The following is a 19,154-nucleotide window of genomic DNA, read 5'->3' as shown; positions in this document are numbered from 1 at the left end:
CCCCTCAACGTGACCTGAATCTGTCCTACTACGACTCCCATCATGCCGCGCGCCGATCCGGGGCGCAGCGTCGGTCGTGCGCTCAGTTCCTGCCCGGGACGCAGTTCCGCTTTGCTATGCGCGCGGTGGACTGGCTGAAACGCCGATCTTGGTTTTCGCTGGAACTTCGCGGCTTCCGAATCCAGCATGGCTTCCTCTCGAGCCTCCTCCACGGTACAGAACTTGGGATCTCAGCTCCCCGGGAGGAAGCGTGAGAGGGGTGTGGTCTCTGCGGGATGGACCGTTAGGGAACGGGCCACGGTGGTAGAGGGTTGAGGAAGGCAGGCTGCGGGAGCATCGCAGAGTTTGACTGGTCCCTAAGCACGTACTCTTTATGCCTTAGCTCTTTTGCACCTCTCTCTGTACATCCCCGAACGGTAAACACTTCTTCCAACACTGGTCCAAAAACAGAGACCTGAAACAGGAAGATTTACGTCTGTGTAGACCTGTTACTTGAAATGAGGCTTTCTGACTCCAAATCTATTGCCTCATGTCCGAAAACGTTTGAGGTATAAACACCAGGAACATTGTAACTTTGTGTCCCTTATGCCATGGTTGGGATTTCAGTATTCTTGCCATTTCCCCGTGATGAGCAATAATCAAGGACGGATTCTAAAACCTAAGAAGAGATTGCACTTGCAGCCGAAAGAACAGGTTCCACTGCAAACTGCTAATAGAAAAATCTCCAAGAGGAATTCACTAACTTTATCCACCTCTTCCTGTCTGCAAAACTTCAGTGTTTGAGGGACCGAAATATGCCCCCAAATTGGGGAGGAATATCTTAATTGGTGTCCAACTTGTCCCTTTATTTGGAGAGGAAATAAGACTGACGTTCAGAATAAGATCCTGGGAATCCTAATAGGTTGCTAATATTAAGCCTTAAATTAATCCAGTTCTTTGATTTAGCAGGCAACCAAAACATCAAAGGCATCTGATGACTTAGTTGCCCCTGTTGTAAAGAAACCTCACATCTATTATGGAAGTTTGGAAGAGAAGGAGAGAGAGCGTCTGGCCAAAGGAGAGTCTGGAATTTTGGGAAAAGAAGGACTTAAAGCAGGAATAGAAGCAGGAAATATTAACATAACCTCTGGTAAGATGCAAACTGTGAGTTCATCTTTATCTTTGATGCTCACCTTTTCTGAAATAGCTTAGACCTACAAATTTTACCTTCTAGACCTAGATCACTAGTTTTACAGTATCAAAAAATTTCAGCTCTTAAACTTGCATGTCTAGGGCCATACTTTGCCTGCCCCTTTTACCATCATCCAGGGGGCATTTTTCTTACAGCCTTTCATGCCATTTTTCTTCCATGAATTATTAGTAGTTCTATCATGAATTTATTCATTGTGTATTTGGATTCAAATTGATTCCCTTTGCTTTCTGGAGATTTAGCATAGTTCAGGTATCAATTTAGAGCAACTGTGGCTCATATGTTCCCCCTTTTTAAATTTTCATCCAAAATGAAATATCTTCTTTTTTTTAAATATTTTTATTGAGAAATCTTCATACACATACAGTCCATACATGGTATACAATCTCAGTGGCTCGCAATATCATCACAGATTTGTGTATTCATGAAATATCTTAATTATAAAAGTTATTTTTTTCTTTTAAAAAAATTAGTATAGGGTGGGCCACGGTGGCCCAGCAGGCAAGAATGCTTGCCTGCCATGCCAGAGGACCCGGGTTCGATTCCCAGTGCCTGCCCATGTTAAAAAAAAAAAAATTAGTGTAGAAAATTTTATAATCTTTATTAATTGGTTTCTGAGAATTTTAGTAGTTATAAAAACATATTTATTTTTCATAATGAAACCATGATATGCAAAATGTTTTGTAACCTGTGCTTTTCAGTCTACATGTCTATCCATGTAGGTAAGTAGAAATCCACTATATTTTTAATATAAAACTATACATTAGTCATAAGAAATTCAAACAGTACAGAAGGTGTTCTAGTTTGCTAGCTGCGAGAATGCAGTATACCAGAAACAGTATGGCTTTTTAAAAGGAAAATTTAATAAGTTGCTAGTTTATAGTTCTAAGGTCGAGAAAATGTCCCAATTAAAGCAAGTCCCTAGAAATGTCCAGTCAAAGGCATCCAGGGAAAGATACCTTGATTCAAGAAGGCCGATGAAGTTCAGGGTTTCTCTCTCATGTGAAAAGGCGCATGGCGAACACGGTCAGGGTTCCTCTCTCAGCTGGGAGGGCACCTGGCAAACACGGCAGCATCTGCTAGTCGCCTCTCCAACTCCCCAGAGGTGTTTTCCTTCATCTCCAAAAGTCACTGGCTGGAGGGCTCTCTGCTTTGTGGTTCTGTGGCATTCTCTGTTGTGGCTTCCTCGTGACTCGGGCGTTGTTCTGTGCTCGCTCTGAATCTCCCCTTTTCTCCAAAATGTTTCCTCTTTTATAGGATTCTAATAAACTAATCAAGACCCACATGGAATGGTGGTGACACATCTCCACCTAATCTAGTTTAACAACCACTCTTGATCGAGTCACAACTCCATGGGAAAAATCTAATTTAAGTTTCAAACATACAGTACTGAATAGGGATTAGAAGAAACGACTGCCTTTACAGAATGGGATTAGGATTAAACATTGACTGTTCTAGGGTACATGTGAAAGAACTTCGTTGATCCTCCCAGACATGTTTTTTTACACACATGCCCTTTAGTGTAGCAACTTTAACCTTTACTACTGTTTTTAAACTTAACTGCCTCATCATTGTACCTCTCATTTTTGTATCCAAATGCTCATATTTGGTGTGGTTTTTAAAACTAGTTGCTCAGTTATCCAAAAAGCCTTAAAGTCACAAAAATATCGTTTTCACTTGACTAGTAACATTTGTAAGTGTGTTTATACTGGTGCTGTTTTAGATAATAGCTTTGGTGATTGTTAATAGCATTTCTATTTTTGTCTTCTGGATAGAAAGCCTAGTTAATTAACTCACTTGCTAGAAGTGTCTATACTCTCACTTTCTGATCTCATCCAAGGTAAGTGTTTATGTTAGGTATGAGATTGAGGTTGCCAGATGAAATAAGGGGTGGCTTGAACCATTTTCCTGCCTTTTAAAACCGTCTCATTATGTTTATGTGCTGGGCATAATTTAATAAATTGAAAAGGAATAAACTATGTCTATAAAGTACAAAATAGATTCGATTATTACCTTCCCCTAGGGGCATATAGGGACTCCAGTTATTAGAAATCATTTCTTTCCCTCTCTTTGAAAAAAGATCTGGCCATTATGCTGATGTTACGCGTTCTTTTTATAGGAGAAGTATTTGAAATTGAAGAGCACATCAGTGAGCGACAGGCAGAAGTACTGGCTGAGTTTGAGAGAAGGAAGCGAGCCCGGCAAATCAATGTTTCTACAGATGACTCAGAAGTCAAGGCTTGTCTTAGAGCCTTGGGGGAACCCATCACACTTTTTGGAGAAGGCCCTGCTGAAAGAAGAGAAAGGTGCCTTTCCTAAATACTTAATCAATTTTTTTTCTTTAATCACAGGGTTCTAGTTCCAAATTTTGGTTGGTCTTTGTAGCTAATTTTTAATAAAATGTCTCAGATAGCATTAACATCATATTTTATTAAGTTGTATTTATGTAGTTTAGCTGATAATCTGAGTTTTAGGTCAATTCTTACTCCACTACTGATTTTTCTTGATAAACTGTGAAGAGGGTGCTACTTGCTAACAACATAAAACATAATGATGAATGTTTTCCAGATATTATTGAAGAAGACACTCTCTTAAGGTGATGTTAAGGTTATGATGTCTCTTACTGTCAGGCTAGTCTTACACTGTTATGAGGATCCCCTATCTCCAAATCCTTCTCTTTCTACTGTGCCATCTCTCCTCTTCATCATCAAGTTCTTGGAAGAGTTATTTACATTTACTGTCTTTAGTTTCTTACCCCTCATTTACTCTGCAACCTGCTGCAAACTGACTGACCCCTATCTATCCTTGATAAAGAGCAGTCTAAATGTGATAGGGGTCAGTCAGTTTGCAGCAGGTTGCAGAGTAAATGAGGGGTAAGAAACTAAAGACAGTAAATGTAAATGACACGAGCCCACCTTTACTAAGTATAGCCCTAGTACACTGCCAGCCAGTCCTCGCTGAAATACTGTCTTTCTTTGGCTTTCATAAGGTTATATATTCCTGATTTTCCTCCTGTCTCCCTGGATATTTCTTCTCAGTTGCCTTCTAAGCCTGCTTCCCCTGCCTCACCTTTATGGAATGGAATCCTTTATCTTATTCTCACCCTGGATGATCAGCTCCACGCCCAAGACATCACTTACCATAGATATTCTGATGACTCCCAATCTCTATAACCTAGATATCCCACAGACACCTTGAACTCAGTGTGTCTAGATTGAATGTATCTATTCCCCCCTCTTCTCTTAAGTCCTCTAGGAAATGGCTCTGCCATTCACACAGTGCTCAGCTGAAATGCTTCTTCACTTCCTTTCTAATCCATCTAGCCTGCTTTCCTCTGACATACACCTCCAATGTGTCCTCTTCTCTTCACCTCATTGCTGTCACACCAGGACTGTTGTAATAGCCTCAAACTTGTCACGTTACTTGGTTAAAATCCCCCAGTGTTTTCTCATTGCACTTAGTATAGAAACTCCTACCATGGTCTGTGAGGCCTTTGACCTTCACCTTGTGTAACTCCTCCAGTTCAGTGAACTCCCACCCACAGTGGTCTTCCTGGAATACTAGACTTCTTTTCTGTCTTTTCTCTTAATTCTTCCCTTTTCATTTTTCTCTCTTGCCTTTTGGAGCCTCTTCATTCTTTTGTTTTCAGTACAAATGCCACTTCCTCAATGGAAACCTCTCCATTATTTCTGTAATAGCACATTCTGTTCTTGTCTCTTTTTTTTTTTTTTGAGTACATATTGAATATTTATTCATGATGAAGTACTAAATCATAATAAATTACAAATTTTCAAAAGCTGAAAAATACCACAAACAAAATCCTGGAGAAAAATGACAAAACAGTAATGAGTTGTGTAACATACCTTTATAATATTTTCCTAGAGTTTTAACTGCCTTTTTACTTAATTAAAATTTTGTAATCCTTCTATAGAGAGAAAAAATAAATATCATTATTTTTCTTAGCATGCATTCTAGAAAGTTGATTTTTATTGATAATTTAGAAGCTTTTTTTTTCAAATTTCAACTTGTAAAGTTCTAGAGCTTTTTCAAATTTGGAAATAGGTTTATCTATTTTCTTTCATCTGTGAGCTATAAGAATCATGGATTTCAGGAGTTTTGTGCAGTGGCTAATTTTTAATGCCCTCTGAATTGATGACTTTCATTAATTGTTCAACTGTCGATGTCCTGTACAGATTCTGTATTTCTTTGCCGTTACTCTTGTCTTCTTTCTGCTCTTTTTTGTTCTTTGTCTGGAATGTTCCATTTCACATAAACTTCTTTACCTTTTCTGTTGTTTTATCTGTATTTTCTTTGCTATCATGTTTCTTGTCTTTATGATTTTGACCATCATTCATTTCTGTGGAGCTCACTTCGGAGTGCCCTGGGTTCTTTCACTTTGGCCATTGATACATCCTGAGCATCTCTTCCAAATACAAGTCATTTAGCCAGCCAACAGGAGGAAGAAATTATTACTGTCTTAAAAGATTGGTTGATTACTCTGTCACCTTATGCCTGTAGTTCTGGCTCCCTGACAAATCAAATCAGATAAATTTGTACCCCCACAGATAATAACAGGGATTTGGGGGTTAAGCTGTTTAACTTCAGTTCTCAGCTCTGTGGTTTATTAGTTGTGAGACCTGGCAAACTACTGGGCTTCATTTTCCTCGTTATAGTTTTATTAGAGCAAAGGAACACAAATTCACCCTATCCAAAGGAAAAGATACCTAGGCTTGGGGAGAGTTCCAAATGTGAAGTTTCTGTAGTCCTCAAGGATAGGTTACCCTCCCTAAATAGATTTGTAGCAATATGTTTAGAGTATTGCCAACCCGGAAATCTCTCTTGTTTTCTTAATGGTATTTTAAAAGGCTGTGCTTTTTGTTTTTTGTTTGCCTTCTCTACCAGTACAGTCTGTCCTATTCATTGTTGTGTCCTTTGGATGAATTCCTTGATCCTCACCACCACTATCTTAATTAAGGTCCACCATTTTGGCTCAGAGAATTCCTACAGAGGTATTCTGTCTGATTTCCCTGCCTTCATTTTTCCTTCTTCGATCTATTCTCCATACTTCGGCCTTCCTTGAATGCTCCTTAGCATGGCGTAAAAGCCCTTTGTGACTTGGCCCCTAGTTACATTTTGAGCCTTATCCCACCCAGTCCTCTTCCTGAATTCCATGCTCCAGCCATACTAAACTATTTGTGATTCTAAGCTCAGCATGTTTTCTTATCTCCAGCCCTTCACATTTATTTAGTCCTCTGCCTAGACTGTCCTTTCCCATTTGTGAGCACTTGACTAATTAAGGACTCATTTAAATTAACACCTCCTCTATGAAGCCTTTCCTGATCTTCCCTCTCAGGCTAGGTCGGGTGCCCCTTCTGTATTCTCCCTTAACACTCTGCACTTATCACCATTATAGTATTACATACATTATCATGTATTACACCTCCCTGTTTACTTTCTCTCTTCCCCCACAGGACAGTGGGCTACCTGAAATTGAGGACTATTTTTTTACCCTTGTCGTTTACTTAGTACCTAAGTCAGTATCTAGCACATCATGGCATCAAGTGAAGGTTGGTTGTCTTCACGGACCAGGTGGTATTGGGGAAGGGCCTAGTTGACTCTAAATTGAAGAGAGTAATTGCTTATATTGAATTTAGGGAATATTCACCTATGAAGAACTGAGTGAAAGAAACCACACTAGATGTATAGGCATGACAACTTTACTCTTAATGAAGGTTGCTAGAAGATTGAATGGTGAGAGAATAGTAGTGTTTACTCTCTTGTCAAATGTACCTTTTCATAGTTTTATCCAACTTTAAATTCTGATCTTTTTTTTGTTACAGGTTAAGAAATATCCTCTCAGTGGTCGGTACTGATGCCTTAAAAAAGACCAAGAAAGATGATGAAAAATCTAAGAAGTCCAAAGAAGAGGTAAAATTTACCTGTGGCTTCACAGTGGAGACACGAAGGAAATGAGAGGATAATTTGCTCATTTTCTGTCTTCAGTAGTCTGTGTTGCTAGGTTGGAGGGAGTGGCGGGGGGCAGGGGGAATGTCTCCAAAAACTGCTGTTAATAGTTGCTGGCAATAGTTTACAGTTCCTCAATAGGGATGATTGGAGATAAGGGAGTTTTCCACTCAGGAGAGAACCATAACCTTCCTGATGTGACTTTTAACAAGGAACAGAAGCCATCCAGTAAGACTGTATAGAAAGAGATACAATAGAAAGCACAGCTGTCTGCATCACCTAATTCACCTTCTTTCTGTGTAGTTAAAATAGAGCGGTGACAGCTATGGGAGAAATAGGAATACTTCTGACTTATAATTTGTGTTCTTAATTTGCCTTCCAGTATCAGCAAACCTGGTACCATGAAGGACCAAATAGCCTGAAGGTTGCTAGATTATGGATTGCCAATTATTCACTGCCCAGGTAAGGAGAGCCTCTAGAAGAAGGAATGTAGTTTATTTTTCCTTGTTTCCTCTCAGGGACTAAGGATCTACTTCTAATGACTACAGTTGTTAAATGAAATCAAATGGTAGAGATGCGTGTGTGGTGTGTACAACCTGCTTGCTCATGGTCATGATGTTATTTCTGTGTCACAGGGCCATGAAACGTTTGGAGGAGGCTCGTCTTCATAAAGAAATTCCTGAGACAACTAGGACCTCACAGATGCAAGAGCTGCACAAATCTCTCCGAGTAAGATGCTGTCAGCAGTTGTCCAGTGTCATAAAGGTTTTAAAAAATTGTTAGATTTTTTATTTTGGCTCACCTGGAGGAAGATAAAGACAGCTATAATTATCCCCCCCCTCCTTGAGCTGTTGCTGCTTGGGGAAGCCATCAGTTACGGGACAAGACCCTACTACTGACTTTCTGCTCATCAGAGGCTTGTGGTTTTTAACTCGGTCCATCTTAATGTTAAAGTTGTGCTTCCTATCACTCCACAGTTTTAGCTAACACAGGTAGGAAACTAGGATATGAAGACTGAAAAACAGCATGATATAAAGTTCTAGAGGTGCCTTGATGCCATTCATTCATTCATCAGAGTATTAATATAATTGTTCCCTAAAAATATATTTTAAAAAGTGTAAAAGAATCTTGGAATGACTTAAAATCAAAGTGGTGGTTTTTTCAAGACTGAAAAAGCCAAGGAACTCTTACAATTAACCTATTAATGAACACACCATCTGTTGATTTATTTATTTATTTTTTTTTTAGTCTTTGAATAATTTCTGCAGTCAGATTGGGGATGACCGGCCTATCTCTTACTGTCACTTTAGTCCTGATTCCAAAATGCTGGCCACAGCTTGTTGGTAAGTTCCGTTTTACAGTGACATTTTTCCTTAGATCAGAGAAGATGCTGAAAAAAAATTAGCGTTGGTCTTAGATAGGTATTTCTGCTTCATGACATGTAGTGGTCTGTTGTGTTGTTGACACTGGCATTTTGAACAGGTTATTTAATGAGCTTATAGACCAACTACTGGTATCCATATGTTGTTTTTCCTTTTTTAGTTATGTTACTTAGACAAGATACTTAACTTCCCTAACCTTCAGTTTCCTCATCTGTAAAACAGAGTGCGATAATGTTGGTAAAGCCTGTTGCTTTATAGATCCTTATTTGTGGTAAGGACTCAGTAAACGTTAATTATTACTTTGATCTTTGTTTTGTTTTCTGCCACATAGGCAGAACACTCCTGGGTTGTAATTGCTTTGTTGATTTATTTTGTTTTGTTTTTGTGAGAAGTAGCCATCTAGTGAGCCAGGAAAGTTGCAGTTGTATGCGTAGGAACCACTTCAGTCGGCAGAAATTGGGACCGTGTTTCTAGAAAAAGTCAAGGAGCAATACACATCACTCCAGTTCTCCAAGCCTCAGCTACCTTACCCATAAAGTAGAAATTGAAATTCCTGCCTTATCTACCTCACAGGCCTATTATAAAGGTCATACGAGTTCATGGATATCAAAGTAATTTGTTGGAAAATTTCTAACGAAGTTACAAAAAAAAAACTTAGGCACTTTGTAACAACAATGCTTTTCATATTTCTAAGGTAGTGATGTCATTATTAGTACATTTGCTTAGTTTAATTTGGCCTACCTTCCTTTACAAATTGGTCCAAAATTTAAAGGGACTAGCAACGTATGCACTGTTAATTATAGTCTATTAGAGGCCTCTGGTTGCATGAAGCTTGGATATAGCTCTTTCTTTACAACTCTTCGAATCATAGATAGAACTTTTATTTTTATTTTTCTGTTTTCTACTGTGAAGTTTATTAGGAGTAAGAAGAGATTGTCCTTTGGTAATGTTACCAAGGTACCTTTTCCTTCCCAGACCAACCCTGGCTGAGATGCTTTCCTTTGTATTTGATAGGAGTGGGCTTTGCAAGCTCTGGTCTGTTCCTGACTGCAACCTCCTTCACACTCTACGTGGTAAGTTAGAATATTTTTTAAATCTCAATCTTTTTCCAAATGTGAACTCTGTTCACCAGTGAAACTCTGCCTGACACTGTACCCTCTACAGAGTTTTCCACATGCTCTTTCCCTTACACATTCAGACTTGGTATAAGATTAATTATTGATTTAATTTGAGTTGATTTGGTTTTGTCTGACCACAAGGCTGGGAGTTTATGATGTCATACCTATGCCACTTTTCTCCTGTGTCCAGCCAAAGTGTGGCATTTTACAGTCTCTAAACTAAAAACATACTTTTTTTTAAAAGTATAATATAATACTAGTTTACATTTAAACGTTTAGTGAAAAAAAAATTTAATAGTCATATAGTCACTTGATACTCTATGTCCACAGATCCCTACTTTATACTTCCTGATAGCATTCATCAGAGTCATCATGAGTTATAAAGGGGCAAGAACCCTTTAACTTTCATATCTTATACTCCTTTAGGCCATAATACAAATGTAGGAGCAATTGTATTCCATCCCAAATCCACTGTCTCCTTGGACCAAAAAGATGTCAACCTGGCCTCTTGTGCTGCTGATGGTTCTGTGAAACTTTGGAGCCTTGACAGGTAATGATTACTGTTCTGCTGTCCATGCTGCCATCACTAAAGTGCATTATTGCTAGGTTGGCTCCTGGAAACTGAAAATTTGGCATTTAAACTCAGAGATTCTCTAAAATTCCAGTTAACTGGGTGTGAAAGTAGTCTAGAGGATTTCTTTCTTAGCTCGTTTCTCACCAAAGGAGCTGTGCCTTAACTTTGGACCTTAATTTTTGCTTTCAGCACAGTGGTCACTGTGTTCTGACTCCACTTATTCTGGGAAGATGTAGCCTACCTCCTACGCAAGAGATTGACTTTGGAGAAATGCACTAACTGGTAGATTGGCTAAAGGTGATGTTCTTGGCAACATGTTGGTTCTTAGCAAACTGCCACAGGGGAGAGGTTCTGTCTGGCAGTATTGCCAAGGAAGAGATGTCTCCACCCAACAGTATTCTATCCTTCATCTAGAATACATTTTCCAACACAACCAGTAGATTTTTTATGACATTATGATTGATGTTTTCCAGAAAATTTTGGAAACACTTTGTTGGCTAAAAGACATCTGAATTCAGTTGCTTAGTTTTTTTTAACTTGGAACACATCTGAAGGCTTTTATTCTGGGATTCTTTTTTTTTTTTTTTTTTTTTAACATGGGCAGGCACCCGGAATCAAACCCGGGTCTCCAGCATTGCAGGCGAGAACTCTGCCATTGAGCCACTGTTGCCTACCCTCCAGGATTCTTTTAAGAGCTAATTAGTGTTTCTGCTCCTTGTCAGACAGGATTTTACCTATGAGCACAGCAAGTTTAATTGGCTTCGGTAATACTTAGCAATATTTATTCCCCACAGGCATTGATTAGTTCTATGTATACACATTGACAAAGTTCCCTTTTTAATTGCCCTCTTTAGGGTTTGTGTTTATTTCCTGTCATTGAAGCTTCAGATCTTTTTATGGTTGCTGGGAAACAAAATTTCATGGCCACCAAAAGGAAACTAATGCCTCTTTCTATTTAGGAGTTCATTTTTCCATTTGGACCTTTAACAGGCTGAAAGTTAGCAAAGACTTATCTAAATCCACTAATGCTCACACTGATTTCTCTATCCTCACATCTTTGCTAGAGTATGTTTTCTTTTTTGAATCCCAGCTCTGCTTTGCTGCCAAGTGACAGAATATTTCTCTCTCATCCTAAATGGCATGGCATTCAATTTATTAATACAGTGAATTGAAGGAAAAAGACAGTCTCAAATCTTTTAAAACCTTGGAAAGTGACTAAAGTTTTAAGAAATTACAGATTTAGGTATAAACTTAGCCTCTCAAACCATACACAAAGGTGTATCTGTGCTCGACAGCTAATAAACAAAATGAAAACCCATGTGACTTTACAATCATTTACTTACCTAAGTTTGGTTCCTTTTCAGTGATGAGCCAGTGGCAGATATTGAAGGCCATACGGTGCGTGTGGCCCGGGTAATGTGGCATCCATCGGGACGTTTCCTGGGCACCACCTGGTAAGCTATTTGGTATTGTTCTATCCAGCCAGGCCTGTGGTATCTGGTTAACCCTTTAGAGTTATCTGCCAGATACATTTTTAGAGCAGAAGTTTTCAAGTAGGATTTTCTTGGACTGTAGTGAATCAGAATCAGAAGAGGGTATATGACATAGTTAGAAATTGAATGTATTTGCTTTTAAATTGCACTTAATCTGGAATTTCAAAGTTCCTAGTTGTCAGAAAACTCTTATCTATCATTCTTGACAAATATTAGAGGTGTATTTTTTTACTATTATAATCTCTGCCTACAAATCTATCTCCCTTTCTGGTTCTGTAAGTTCAGTGAAGCCAGAATCTGTAAAGCATTTTTATTCAAGAATAACTTACCAGAAAAAGAGAGGGGATGCAAAGAAATAAAATCAGAAGTGGAAGAGGGACATAACCACTGACCCTGAAGAATAACTTAGAAACAGCAGAATGGATATATCTTAAGTATATAGTCTGGTCAGTTTTGACAAATGCATACACCTGTGTGATTTTGCCCCACACCCCTGCAATAGAGAACATTTCCAGAATGCCAGAAAGTTTCTTCATGCCCCTTCCCAGTCAGCTCCCCCTTCCAAAGCAATAATTGATCTGATTTCTGTATACCATAAATTCATTTTGTTTATTCTTACACTGTCAACTCATTAGTGTCTGGCTCCTTTCACTTGGTATAACATTTTTAAAAGTCATTCATGCTACATGTATCAGTAGTTCCTTTTTAATGCTGAGTTGTGTTTCATTGTATAACTGCATTACATTTTATTTATCCATTTTCCTATGATAGACATGTGGGCTGTTTCCAGTTCTAGGCCAGTGGAAACAAAGCTGTTATGAATATTCATGTACAAGGCCTTTTGGAGATGTTCATGTCTTTTTTCTTTTTCTTTTTTTTAATGTCTCCCTGTGTATATGTATTTCTATATCTGTACATACACACACACACACACAGAGGCAAATATATGATATGTATATCATAGGGTATTTTGTTCACAGTGGTTTTTTTTGGGGGGAAGTGCATGCATGGGCCATAGATGTACATCTCTTGAGTAAATACTAGGAGTGCAGTTACTAGGTCATAGGGTAGGTGTATATTTTAACTTTTCTAAAACTTACAAATGGTTTTCCAAGGTGGTTATACATTTTACATTCCAGAATTTTATTGCTGCATATCCTTGGCATCATTTGCACTTGCCAGTCTCCATCATTTTGGCCAGTCTAGTGAGTGTGTAGTTGTATCTCACAGGTTTACTTCTCATTACTCTGATGACTAATGATGTTGAGTGCGTTGTCATATGCCTGTTGGTCATTTGTGTATCTTCTTTTGTTTCAAGTCCAGGTGTTCTCCCTCCTGTTTATTATTTTGCTTTTTGGGGTCTTTTTTTTCCTGTATGGATAGCTAGTTTCACCACCATTTATTGAAGAGACTTTACTTTCTCCACTGAATTGCTTTTGTGCCCTTGCTGACCTTATATGTGTGTTTGTCTGTTTCTGTACTCTGTTCTGTTCCATTGACAGTTTTTCTGCATTTGATTTTTATATTCCCAACATCCAGCTTAGCACCTAATAAATGTGTAACTGCTTAATGAGTGGAGGAATATAATAGAGCAGGGGAAAAGGGAACAGAGTCTTTGCTGGGCCATTCTTGGCAAATTCTGTTCTTAAAACGGCCACTGCATTACGTTTATGGGAAGTCCGTGGTTTCTCAGTTCCAGCCTAAAATAGATGTGCTTAATTCTTGAGTCACTGTGTATGCCAGAAAGGAATTTCTTATTAATATGGTTACATGAATAGTCTCAGAAGCATAATGTTAGCTATAACTATGTCCCTTGTACTTTGTTGGAACTTAATAAATCTCTGCTGGTTCATTGTTTGTTTGTTGTTTAGCTATGACCGCTCATGGCGCTTGTGGGATTTGGAGGCTCAAGAGGAGATCCTGCATCAGGAGGGCCACAGCATGGGTGTGTATGACATTGCCTTCCATCAAGATGGCTCTTTGGCTGGCACTGGGTAAGGCCTCTTCCACACAGCCAGGGGGCAATGCAGTAGTCCCGTCTCTGAAGTACACCTGCTTCCATTGAGAACTGGATTCAAAGTGTTGATTTATAAATTGTCTTCTCAGGGGACTGGATGCATTTGGTCGCGTTTGGGACCTGCGCACAGGACGTTGTATCATGTTCCTAGAAGGCCACCTGAAGGAAATCTATGGAATAAATTTCTCCCCCAATGGGTAGAATATGCTCACAGAATGAGGGGTGGAGAAGGTTCTTGGTGAAAAATAGTCTGTTTCTAACTTGGATACAACATCTGATCCACAGCTACCATATTGCAACCGGCAGTGGTGACAACACATGCAAAGTGTGGGACCTTCGGCAGCGGCGTTGCGTCTATACCATCCCTGCCCATCAGAACTTAGTGACTGGTGTCAAGTTTGAGCGTAAGCGTTCCTCCTGCTTTAGGCCTAGTGACAAAACAGACAGAGATTGATTGCTTTTACATAACATGCAAGACAGGCTTTAGCTTAATTTGGAAGTTGTACAGGACAGACTTTGGAATTTGTTAAAGCAACAAATTATAATGTCCTTCCCTCTACTATGCATTTGGACATAGAAAAGAATGCTTCTTTTTGTTAGGAAGTAAAGAAGACTTCCTTGAATCCTTTGCTGCAGTTTTTTCCCCCCTGGAAGTTCCAAACACTTTCTGAACAGGTTGTCTCTTAAGGAGAGAGAGCCAAAAGACCTTAATGCTTGTTCCCCTGAGTCTGCCTTATGGCTCTCTCCTTTTCCTGGAGACCCAGTAGTGATACAGAATCTAAGTGCTGGGTTTTCCTAATGTGGAAATACCTCCAAATACTATGTTCTGGCAGATTTTTGTGCCTCTGTTATTTTTAAATATTTGACTCCCTCAAGCAACTCTCCCTCTCTTTTTCTCCTGTAGCTATCCATGGGAATTTCTTGCTCACTGGCGCCTATGATAATACAGCCAAGATCTGGACCCACCCAGGCTGGTCCCCACTGAAGACTCTGGCTGGCCACGAGGGCAAAGTGATGGGCCTAGACATTTCTTCTAATGGGCAGCTTATAGCCACTTGCTCATATGACAGGACCTTCAAGCTCTGGATGGCTGAATAGGCAGGACCATGGACAAAGACTGACATTAAGCTCTCCCTTAAGAGCCATTTTCCTCAAAAGAAAGGAATTGATGCATTCTGTTCTATCATGTGTTTTGCTGCTTACCATGTATAGACCCTCAGTAGAATTGAATTTCTCCAGGCAGGCAACCAGACCAGTTCCTGGGTGATGGTTAACCCCTTTCATGGTAGAAAATTTAATTTTCATCTTCAGGCCCTGCCATGAATGGTATAGACATTGTCTCTATTAATCTTTTGTTTGAATGACCTATTACCTCCCTCCCTCGCAGCACTCAGGATTTTGACTGACTCCGTCCATTTTTATTTCTTGAAACTTGGCTTTCAAATGACATGGTACCTGCTTCAGGACTGGATGTGACCCAGAGAGCAAGGTGGATGGACTACAGTCTGGAAGCCTCAAATTAAGAGGCACGTCTCCCCATGCCCTGGCTCCACAATGCCTGGACACAGCTGAGAACCTCTTTTCTATTTTTGGAGAATGGGAAATGAAGCAGTAGACCACAGTTGTGTTGATGGTTATATGGTCAAGAAGATGATTTCTCTTCCTGTTGAGTTCACTTGAAATGCTGTCTTCATCAGGAAGCTCAGAATGAACATTTGTTTTGTCAAAAAATGTCTTCCATTTTGCTTTGAAGTTTGATATCCCTCGTCTTACCCCAGCAAGGCCTTTGTGACAGGATTCAAAGAAATTTGTAGAAAATGAACATGTCACTCTATTGTGTAACCTCCTTCCCGTTAGCTATGAGAAGAATGTACCTGTCCAGTCATGTTTAGGTATCTGGAAAAAATCCCCAGTGGATATTCCTAAACATAATTTTTTTTTCTTTATTATACACTTGGCACAGAGGACAGTTATAAAAACTGTCCTTCAAAGAATCATTTTGTATAAGTAAGCATTTTCTGAATCCCAGCCATTGGTCCATAGAAGTCTTGTTTTTTTATTTGAGTTATAACAAATTATCTAAAAAATTGCTTACTGTAGGTTCTTCCTACTTAATAAGCATGCTTTGTTAATAATTTAAAATAAAATAGAGGGCTATTTGCTTTTTTTATAGGCCAGACTACAAGTGAGTTATATTCAGACCCTATAATTTCATAAGTAATATAGCAGTTATTTTCATCTTTTTTACTACAAATCTGCAACCACTGAACTCTAAAATTAAACAAGTAAATTCACTCCAAGATAACAGGAATTTGAAAGAGATAAGTGTATACAGAGGAGAATTCAAGAAGGGTGTATGCACATAATGGCTTCCCTGTGAGCATTTAAAACACTTGCTATTCCAGAGAGACTGAGAGTGTCTTTGTTCCAACTATGTTCTGCAAACTATGAATGTGATATGTAGCGATACATTGTTTTATATGATTTCAACAATAATCTAACACTTGCACATCTGCTGTAGTCCTTATGCTTTTGAATTCTCAGCTCTACCCTCTGTTGGACGCTTCATTATTGTTTAAGTATTAATGGGTTCTCTTTCTTCCAGAAATTGCCATGAAGAGAAATTATTTTTTCATTACTACCTGTGAAATATGTGTAAAATAATGAGCACTGGTATATTATCATGCAGTTTAGATATAGTGTGCCAGCAAAGGTTTTTAGTTTTTCAAGTATAGTTTTACTATTAGCGTCCTTAGGCTGGTCACTTTGTTAATTTTGCTGTTGTTGTCCCAAGATATTTAGAGGTAGCAATTGGGTGAAAACATTTTATCTAAGCTTTTGGCAGTATAATTGTCTTGTGGAATAATACGTTTCTTCACTGGAAATAAACATCTTTGTAAGAAAGTGGTTAGCTGAGAAGCACAAAGCCAGCTTTGGTGTTTCACAATAATGGTGAGATAAATAACATAGTTACCTCTTAACACTTAATTCTGCATAGACACTGTATCAGGTACACTCAGACATCTTGTTTAATTCTCAGTCTTTAAAGCCAAATGTTACTCTCTTTTTAGAGATAAAACTAAAGCTCAAAGAAGTAATTTGCTCAAGGCTACCCAGCTGCTAAGTGGTGGAGCCTGACCTTGACCCTAGTCTGACGGAGGTTTGCCCTATGAAGAGATTGTTCAGGGCATTACTGAGAACCTTGGCAATGCTGGCCCAAAGTAAGGCTGACCAGCATATCCTGTTTCTAATACAAAGCCTGAGCTTTTTCACCGCTCCATCTTATACTCCCTTTTGATGAGCCACTTCATCTCTAACTTCATGCCAAATGGGATTACAGTAGTTTTCCTGCTTCTACCTCATGAACTTATGAGGAGGACTTTGATGCTACTCAACAGGATAGCTGTTTGCATTTTGTAGATAGATGATACTTTGCTGAGTGGAACAGCCTTAAACATTGCAGCATGTCCTGGCATCCCTGACATTTGGGCATTAAATACCAGATACTTCATTGAAGTCCCAGTGAGCTCCCACATGTTTCCGGATGTCCATAGGAGGATGGAACTGCCCTAATAGAACTACTGAGTGTGAAAATAGATGACACTCTAATGTTAAATATACCCTTCCCTACCCCAAAAAAACTCAAACCTATGTCTTATCTTTTTGGAATGGTGTATCAGCCACTCCAGGAGTATAAGTTCTATTTTGATTGAAAGGACTCTACCATGTACTAGCTGGGTGATCCTTAACAAGGCAGCTAAATGGGCTGAGCCTCTGTTTCACCTACAAAAATAGAAATGAAACATAACAGTAGTTCCTAGTACAGGGTCAAGTGTTGCTTTCTGAGCTTCCTCCAGCTCTTGTGCCTGTCCCCTGCTCTGAGCTGCTCTAGTCTGTCCTTTTTAGCTCAGAGAACATGGTAAGGTCATTGCCTAACTTAACGGCGACAAGGTTAAGTATAAAGAAATGAAGCCAGTGGGGAGAAATTGAGTCCCAGCTTTAGTGCAGTTATTTTTAGTAGCACAAATAGTGAGGTAGGTTCTAGTCCCCTGGCAGGATATGTAGGTGGCTTCCCAGTTTTGTAATGGAGCACTTTTGTCTTCACATTGAGCTTAAACCATTTGGTTTTAGTAAACATGAGATATATGTCTTGGCTATTTCAGAATATCTTGTACATTAAGACCCGTAAGGGGTATTTATAGACATTTGTCCCATTAAGCTCACAAAATGCTATTTAGAGCAAGTAAAAACTGACTCAGTGTCTAGCCTCTGAAAGCTTATTCTGCAAAGCAAGAAGTCTTTTTATATTGTAAATGTTTTAACTACTTTGGGATTGTTTCAGGACCCTGAGCCATCAGACAAATTTAAAATGAGAAGCAGCAGTTCAGGGTTTTAGGCACTGCAGAGTTGGCAACTTGTAGTCCAGCAGCAGCTCTAGCATCCAAATTCTACCTAGTTTTCATCAGACTCCTAGAGTCTGATGAAAACTGAAAACCAGACTCCCCTCACCAGCCCTGGCGTGGGATGGGGCTAAGGTTCTGCCTCTATCCACGGGTTTCTGCTGCACCTCATGAGACTCGGGGAAGGGGAGACAACACTACCTACACCCATTTTTTTTATTAGGGTCTTTGCACTTACCAGCAAAAATAAAAGTTCCTATCCCTTCAATCCCAGATTTCTTTCACCTGTATGCATAGAAACTCCATGAATTACATGCTGGCAAGAGATTGTCTTGGACAATGGGCAGTTGACTGGGCATGTCCTCCCTACTGGTAAGGTCCGCCCACCACACCTACATAGTCCTTCACCCTTTCCTTCTCCTAATTCTGGTACCTAGAGCCAGTCCAATAAATGGTTATTGAATGAATAAGTGAATGATTTAATGAATTTGCAGACCATTTTTACTGGGGCTGGTGGCAAGACATCCAAAGAGAAAGCTGAAGAGGAAAAATACACCTTTGCCCACAGAATTGAAGCTTGCTTTCCAAATTTTTTAGCAACATATAATAAAGGAGAGCAACTCAAAATGTTATCTGAGTTCAAGGCAGCTCCAGTGAGAAATGCAATTGGCTATTTGGGCTGGTCGGGTTCCTAGATACCATTGTTTCCAGCCCTTTGGCACACTTGATGTGTAGCTCCGTAGTCATCGATGCTCTCGGCACTTCCACGACCCCATGGTTCACACCCAGAGGTCCCTCCACATCTTCTCCCAGCCCTTTCGCTTTCAGAAGCTCTCATAATAGGGCCCTCTCTGTCCCCAGAAGCAGACACACAGTTAAACTGATCCCTGGGTTTAAAATGAACGAAACAGGGAAGGCCACGGTGGCTCAGCAGGCAGAGGTCTCGCCTGCCGTGCCAGAGACCCGGCTTCGCTTCCCAGAGCCTGCCCACATTAAAAAAAAAAAAAAAAAAAAAAA

General features: G+C 39.5%; 1 protein-coding gene across 3 annotated transcripts; it reads left to right on the top strand.

Moving 5' to 3' along the window:
• Window positions 1-47: 47 nt before the first annotated feature.
• On the top strand, window positions 48-18,575 carry PRPF4 (pre-mRNA splicing tri-snRNP complex factor PRPF4). Of its 3 annotated transcripts, none has more exons than XM_077142768.1 (14): window positions 48-213; window positions 946-1,129; window positions 3,309-3,495; window positions 7,030-7,117; window positions 7,536-7,615; window positions 7,789-7,882; window positions 8,402-8,496; window positions 9,550-9,608; window positions 10,080-10,203; window positions 11,592-11,681; window positions 13,592-13,714; window positions 13,827-13,934; window positions 14,023-14,141; window positions 14,642-18,575. In XM_077142768.1, the coding sequence occupies exons 1-14, from the start codon at window positions 187-189 to the stop codon at window positions 14,833-14,835; spliced, it is 1,572 nt and encodes a 523-aa protein (XP_076998883.1). In that variant the 5' UTR covers window positions 48-186; the 3' UTR covers window positions 14,836-18,575. The 3 variants fall into 3 exon arrangements, with proteins under 3 accessions (XP_076998883.1, XP_076998890.1, XP_076998896.1); XM_077142775.1 differs by having other exon boundaries at window positions 49-213; window positions 949-1,129; XM_077142781.1 differs by lacking the exons at window positions 48-213; window positions 946-1,129; window positions 3,309-3,495; ... (1 more) ...; window positions 7,536-7,615; window positions 7,789-7,882 and having other exon boundaries at window positions 9,511-9,608.
• The last annotated feature ends 579 nt before the right edge of the window (window positions 18,576-19,154 follow it).

This window comes from Tamandua tetradactyla, chromosome 2 (genome assembly GCF_023851605.1).
Source record: "Tamandua tetradactyla isolate mTamTet1 chromosome 2, mTamTet1.pri, whole genome shotgun sequence".
Classification (NCBI taxonomy): Eukaryota; Metazoa; Chordata; class Mammalia; order Pilosa; family Myrmecophagidae; genus Tamandua; species Tamandua tetradactyla.
This window is presented reverse-complemented; position numbering and strand designations above follow the sequence as displayed.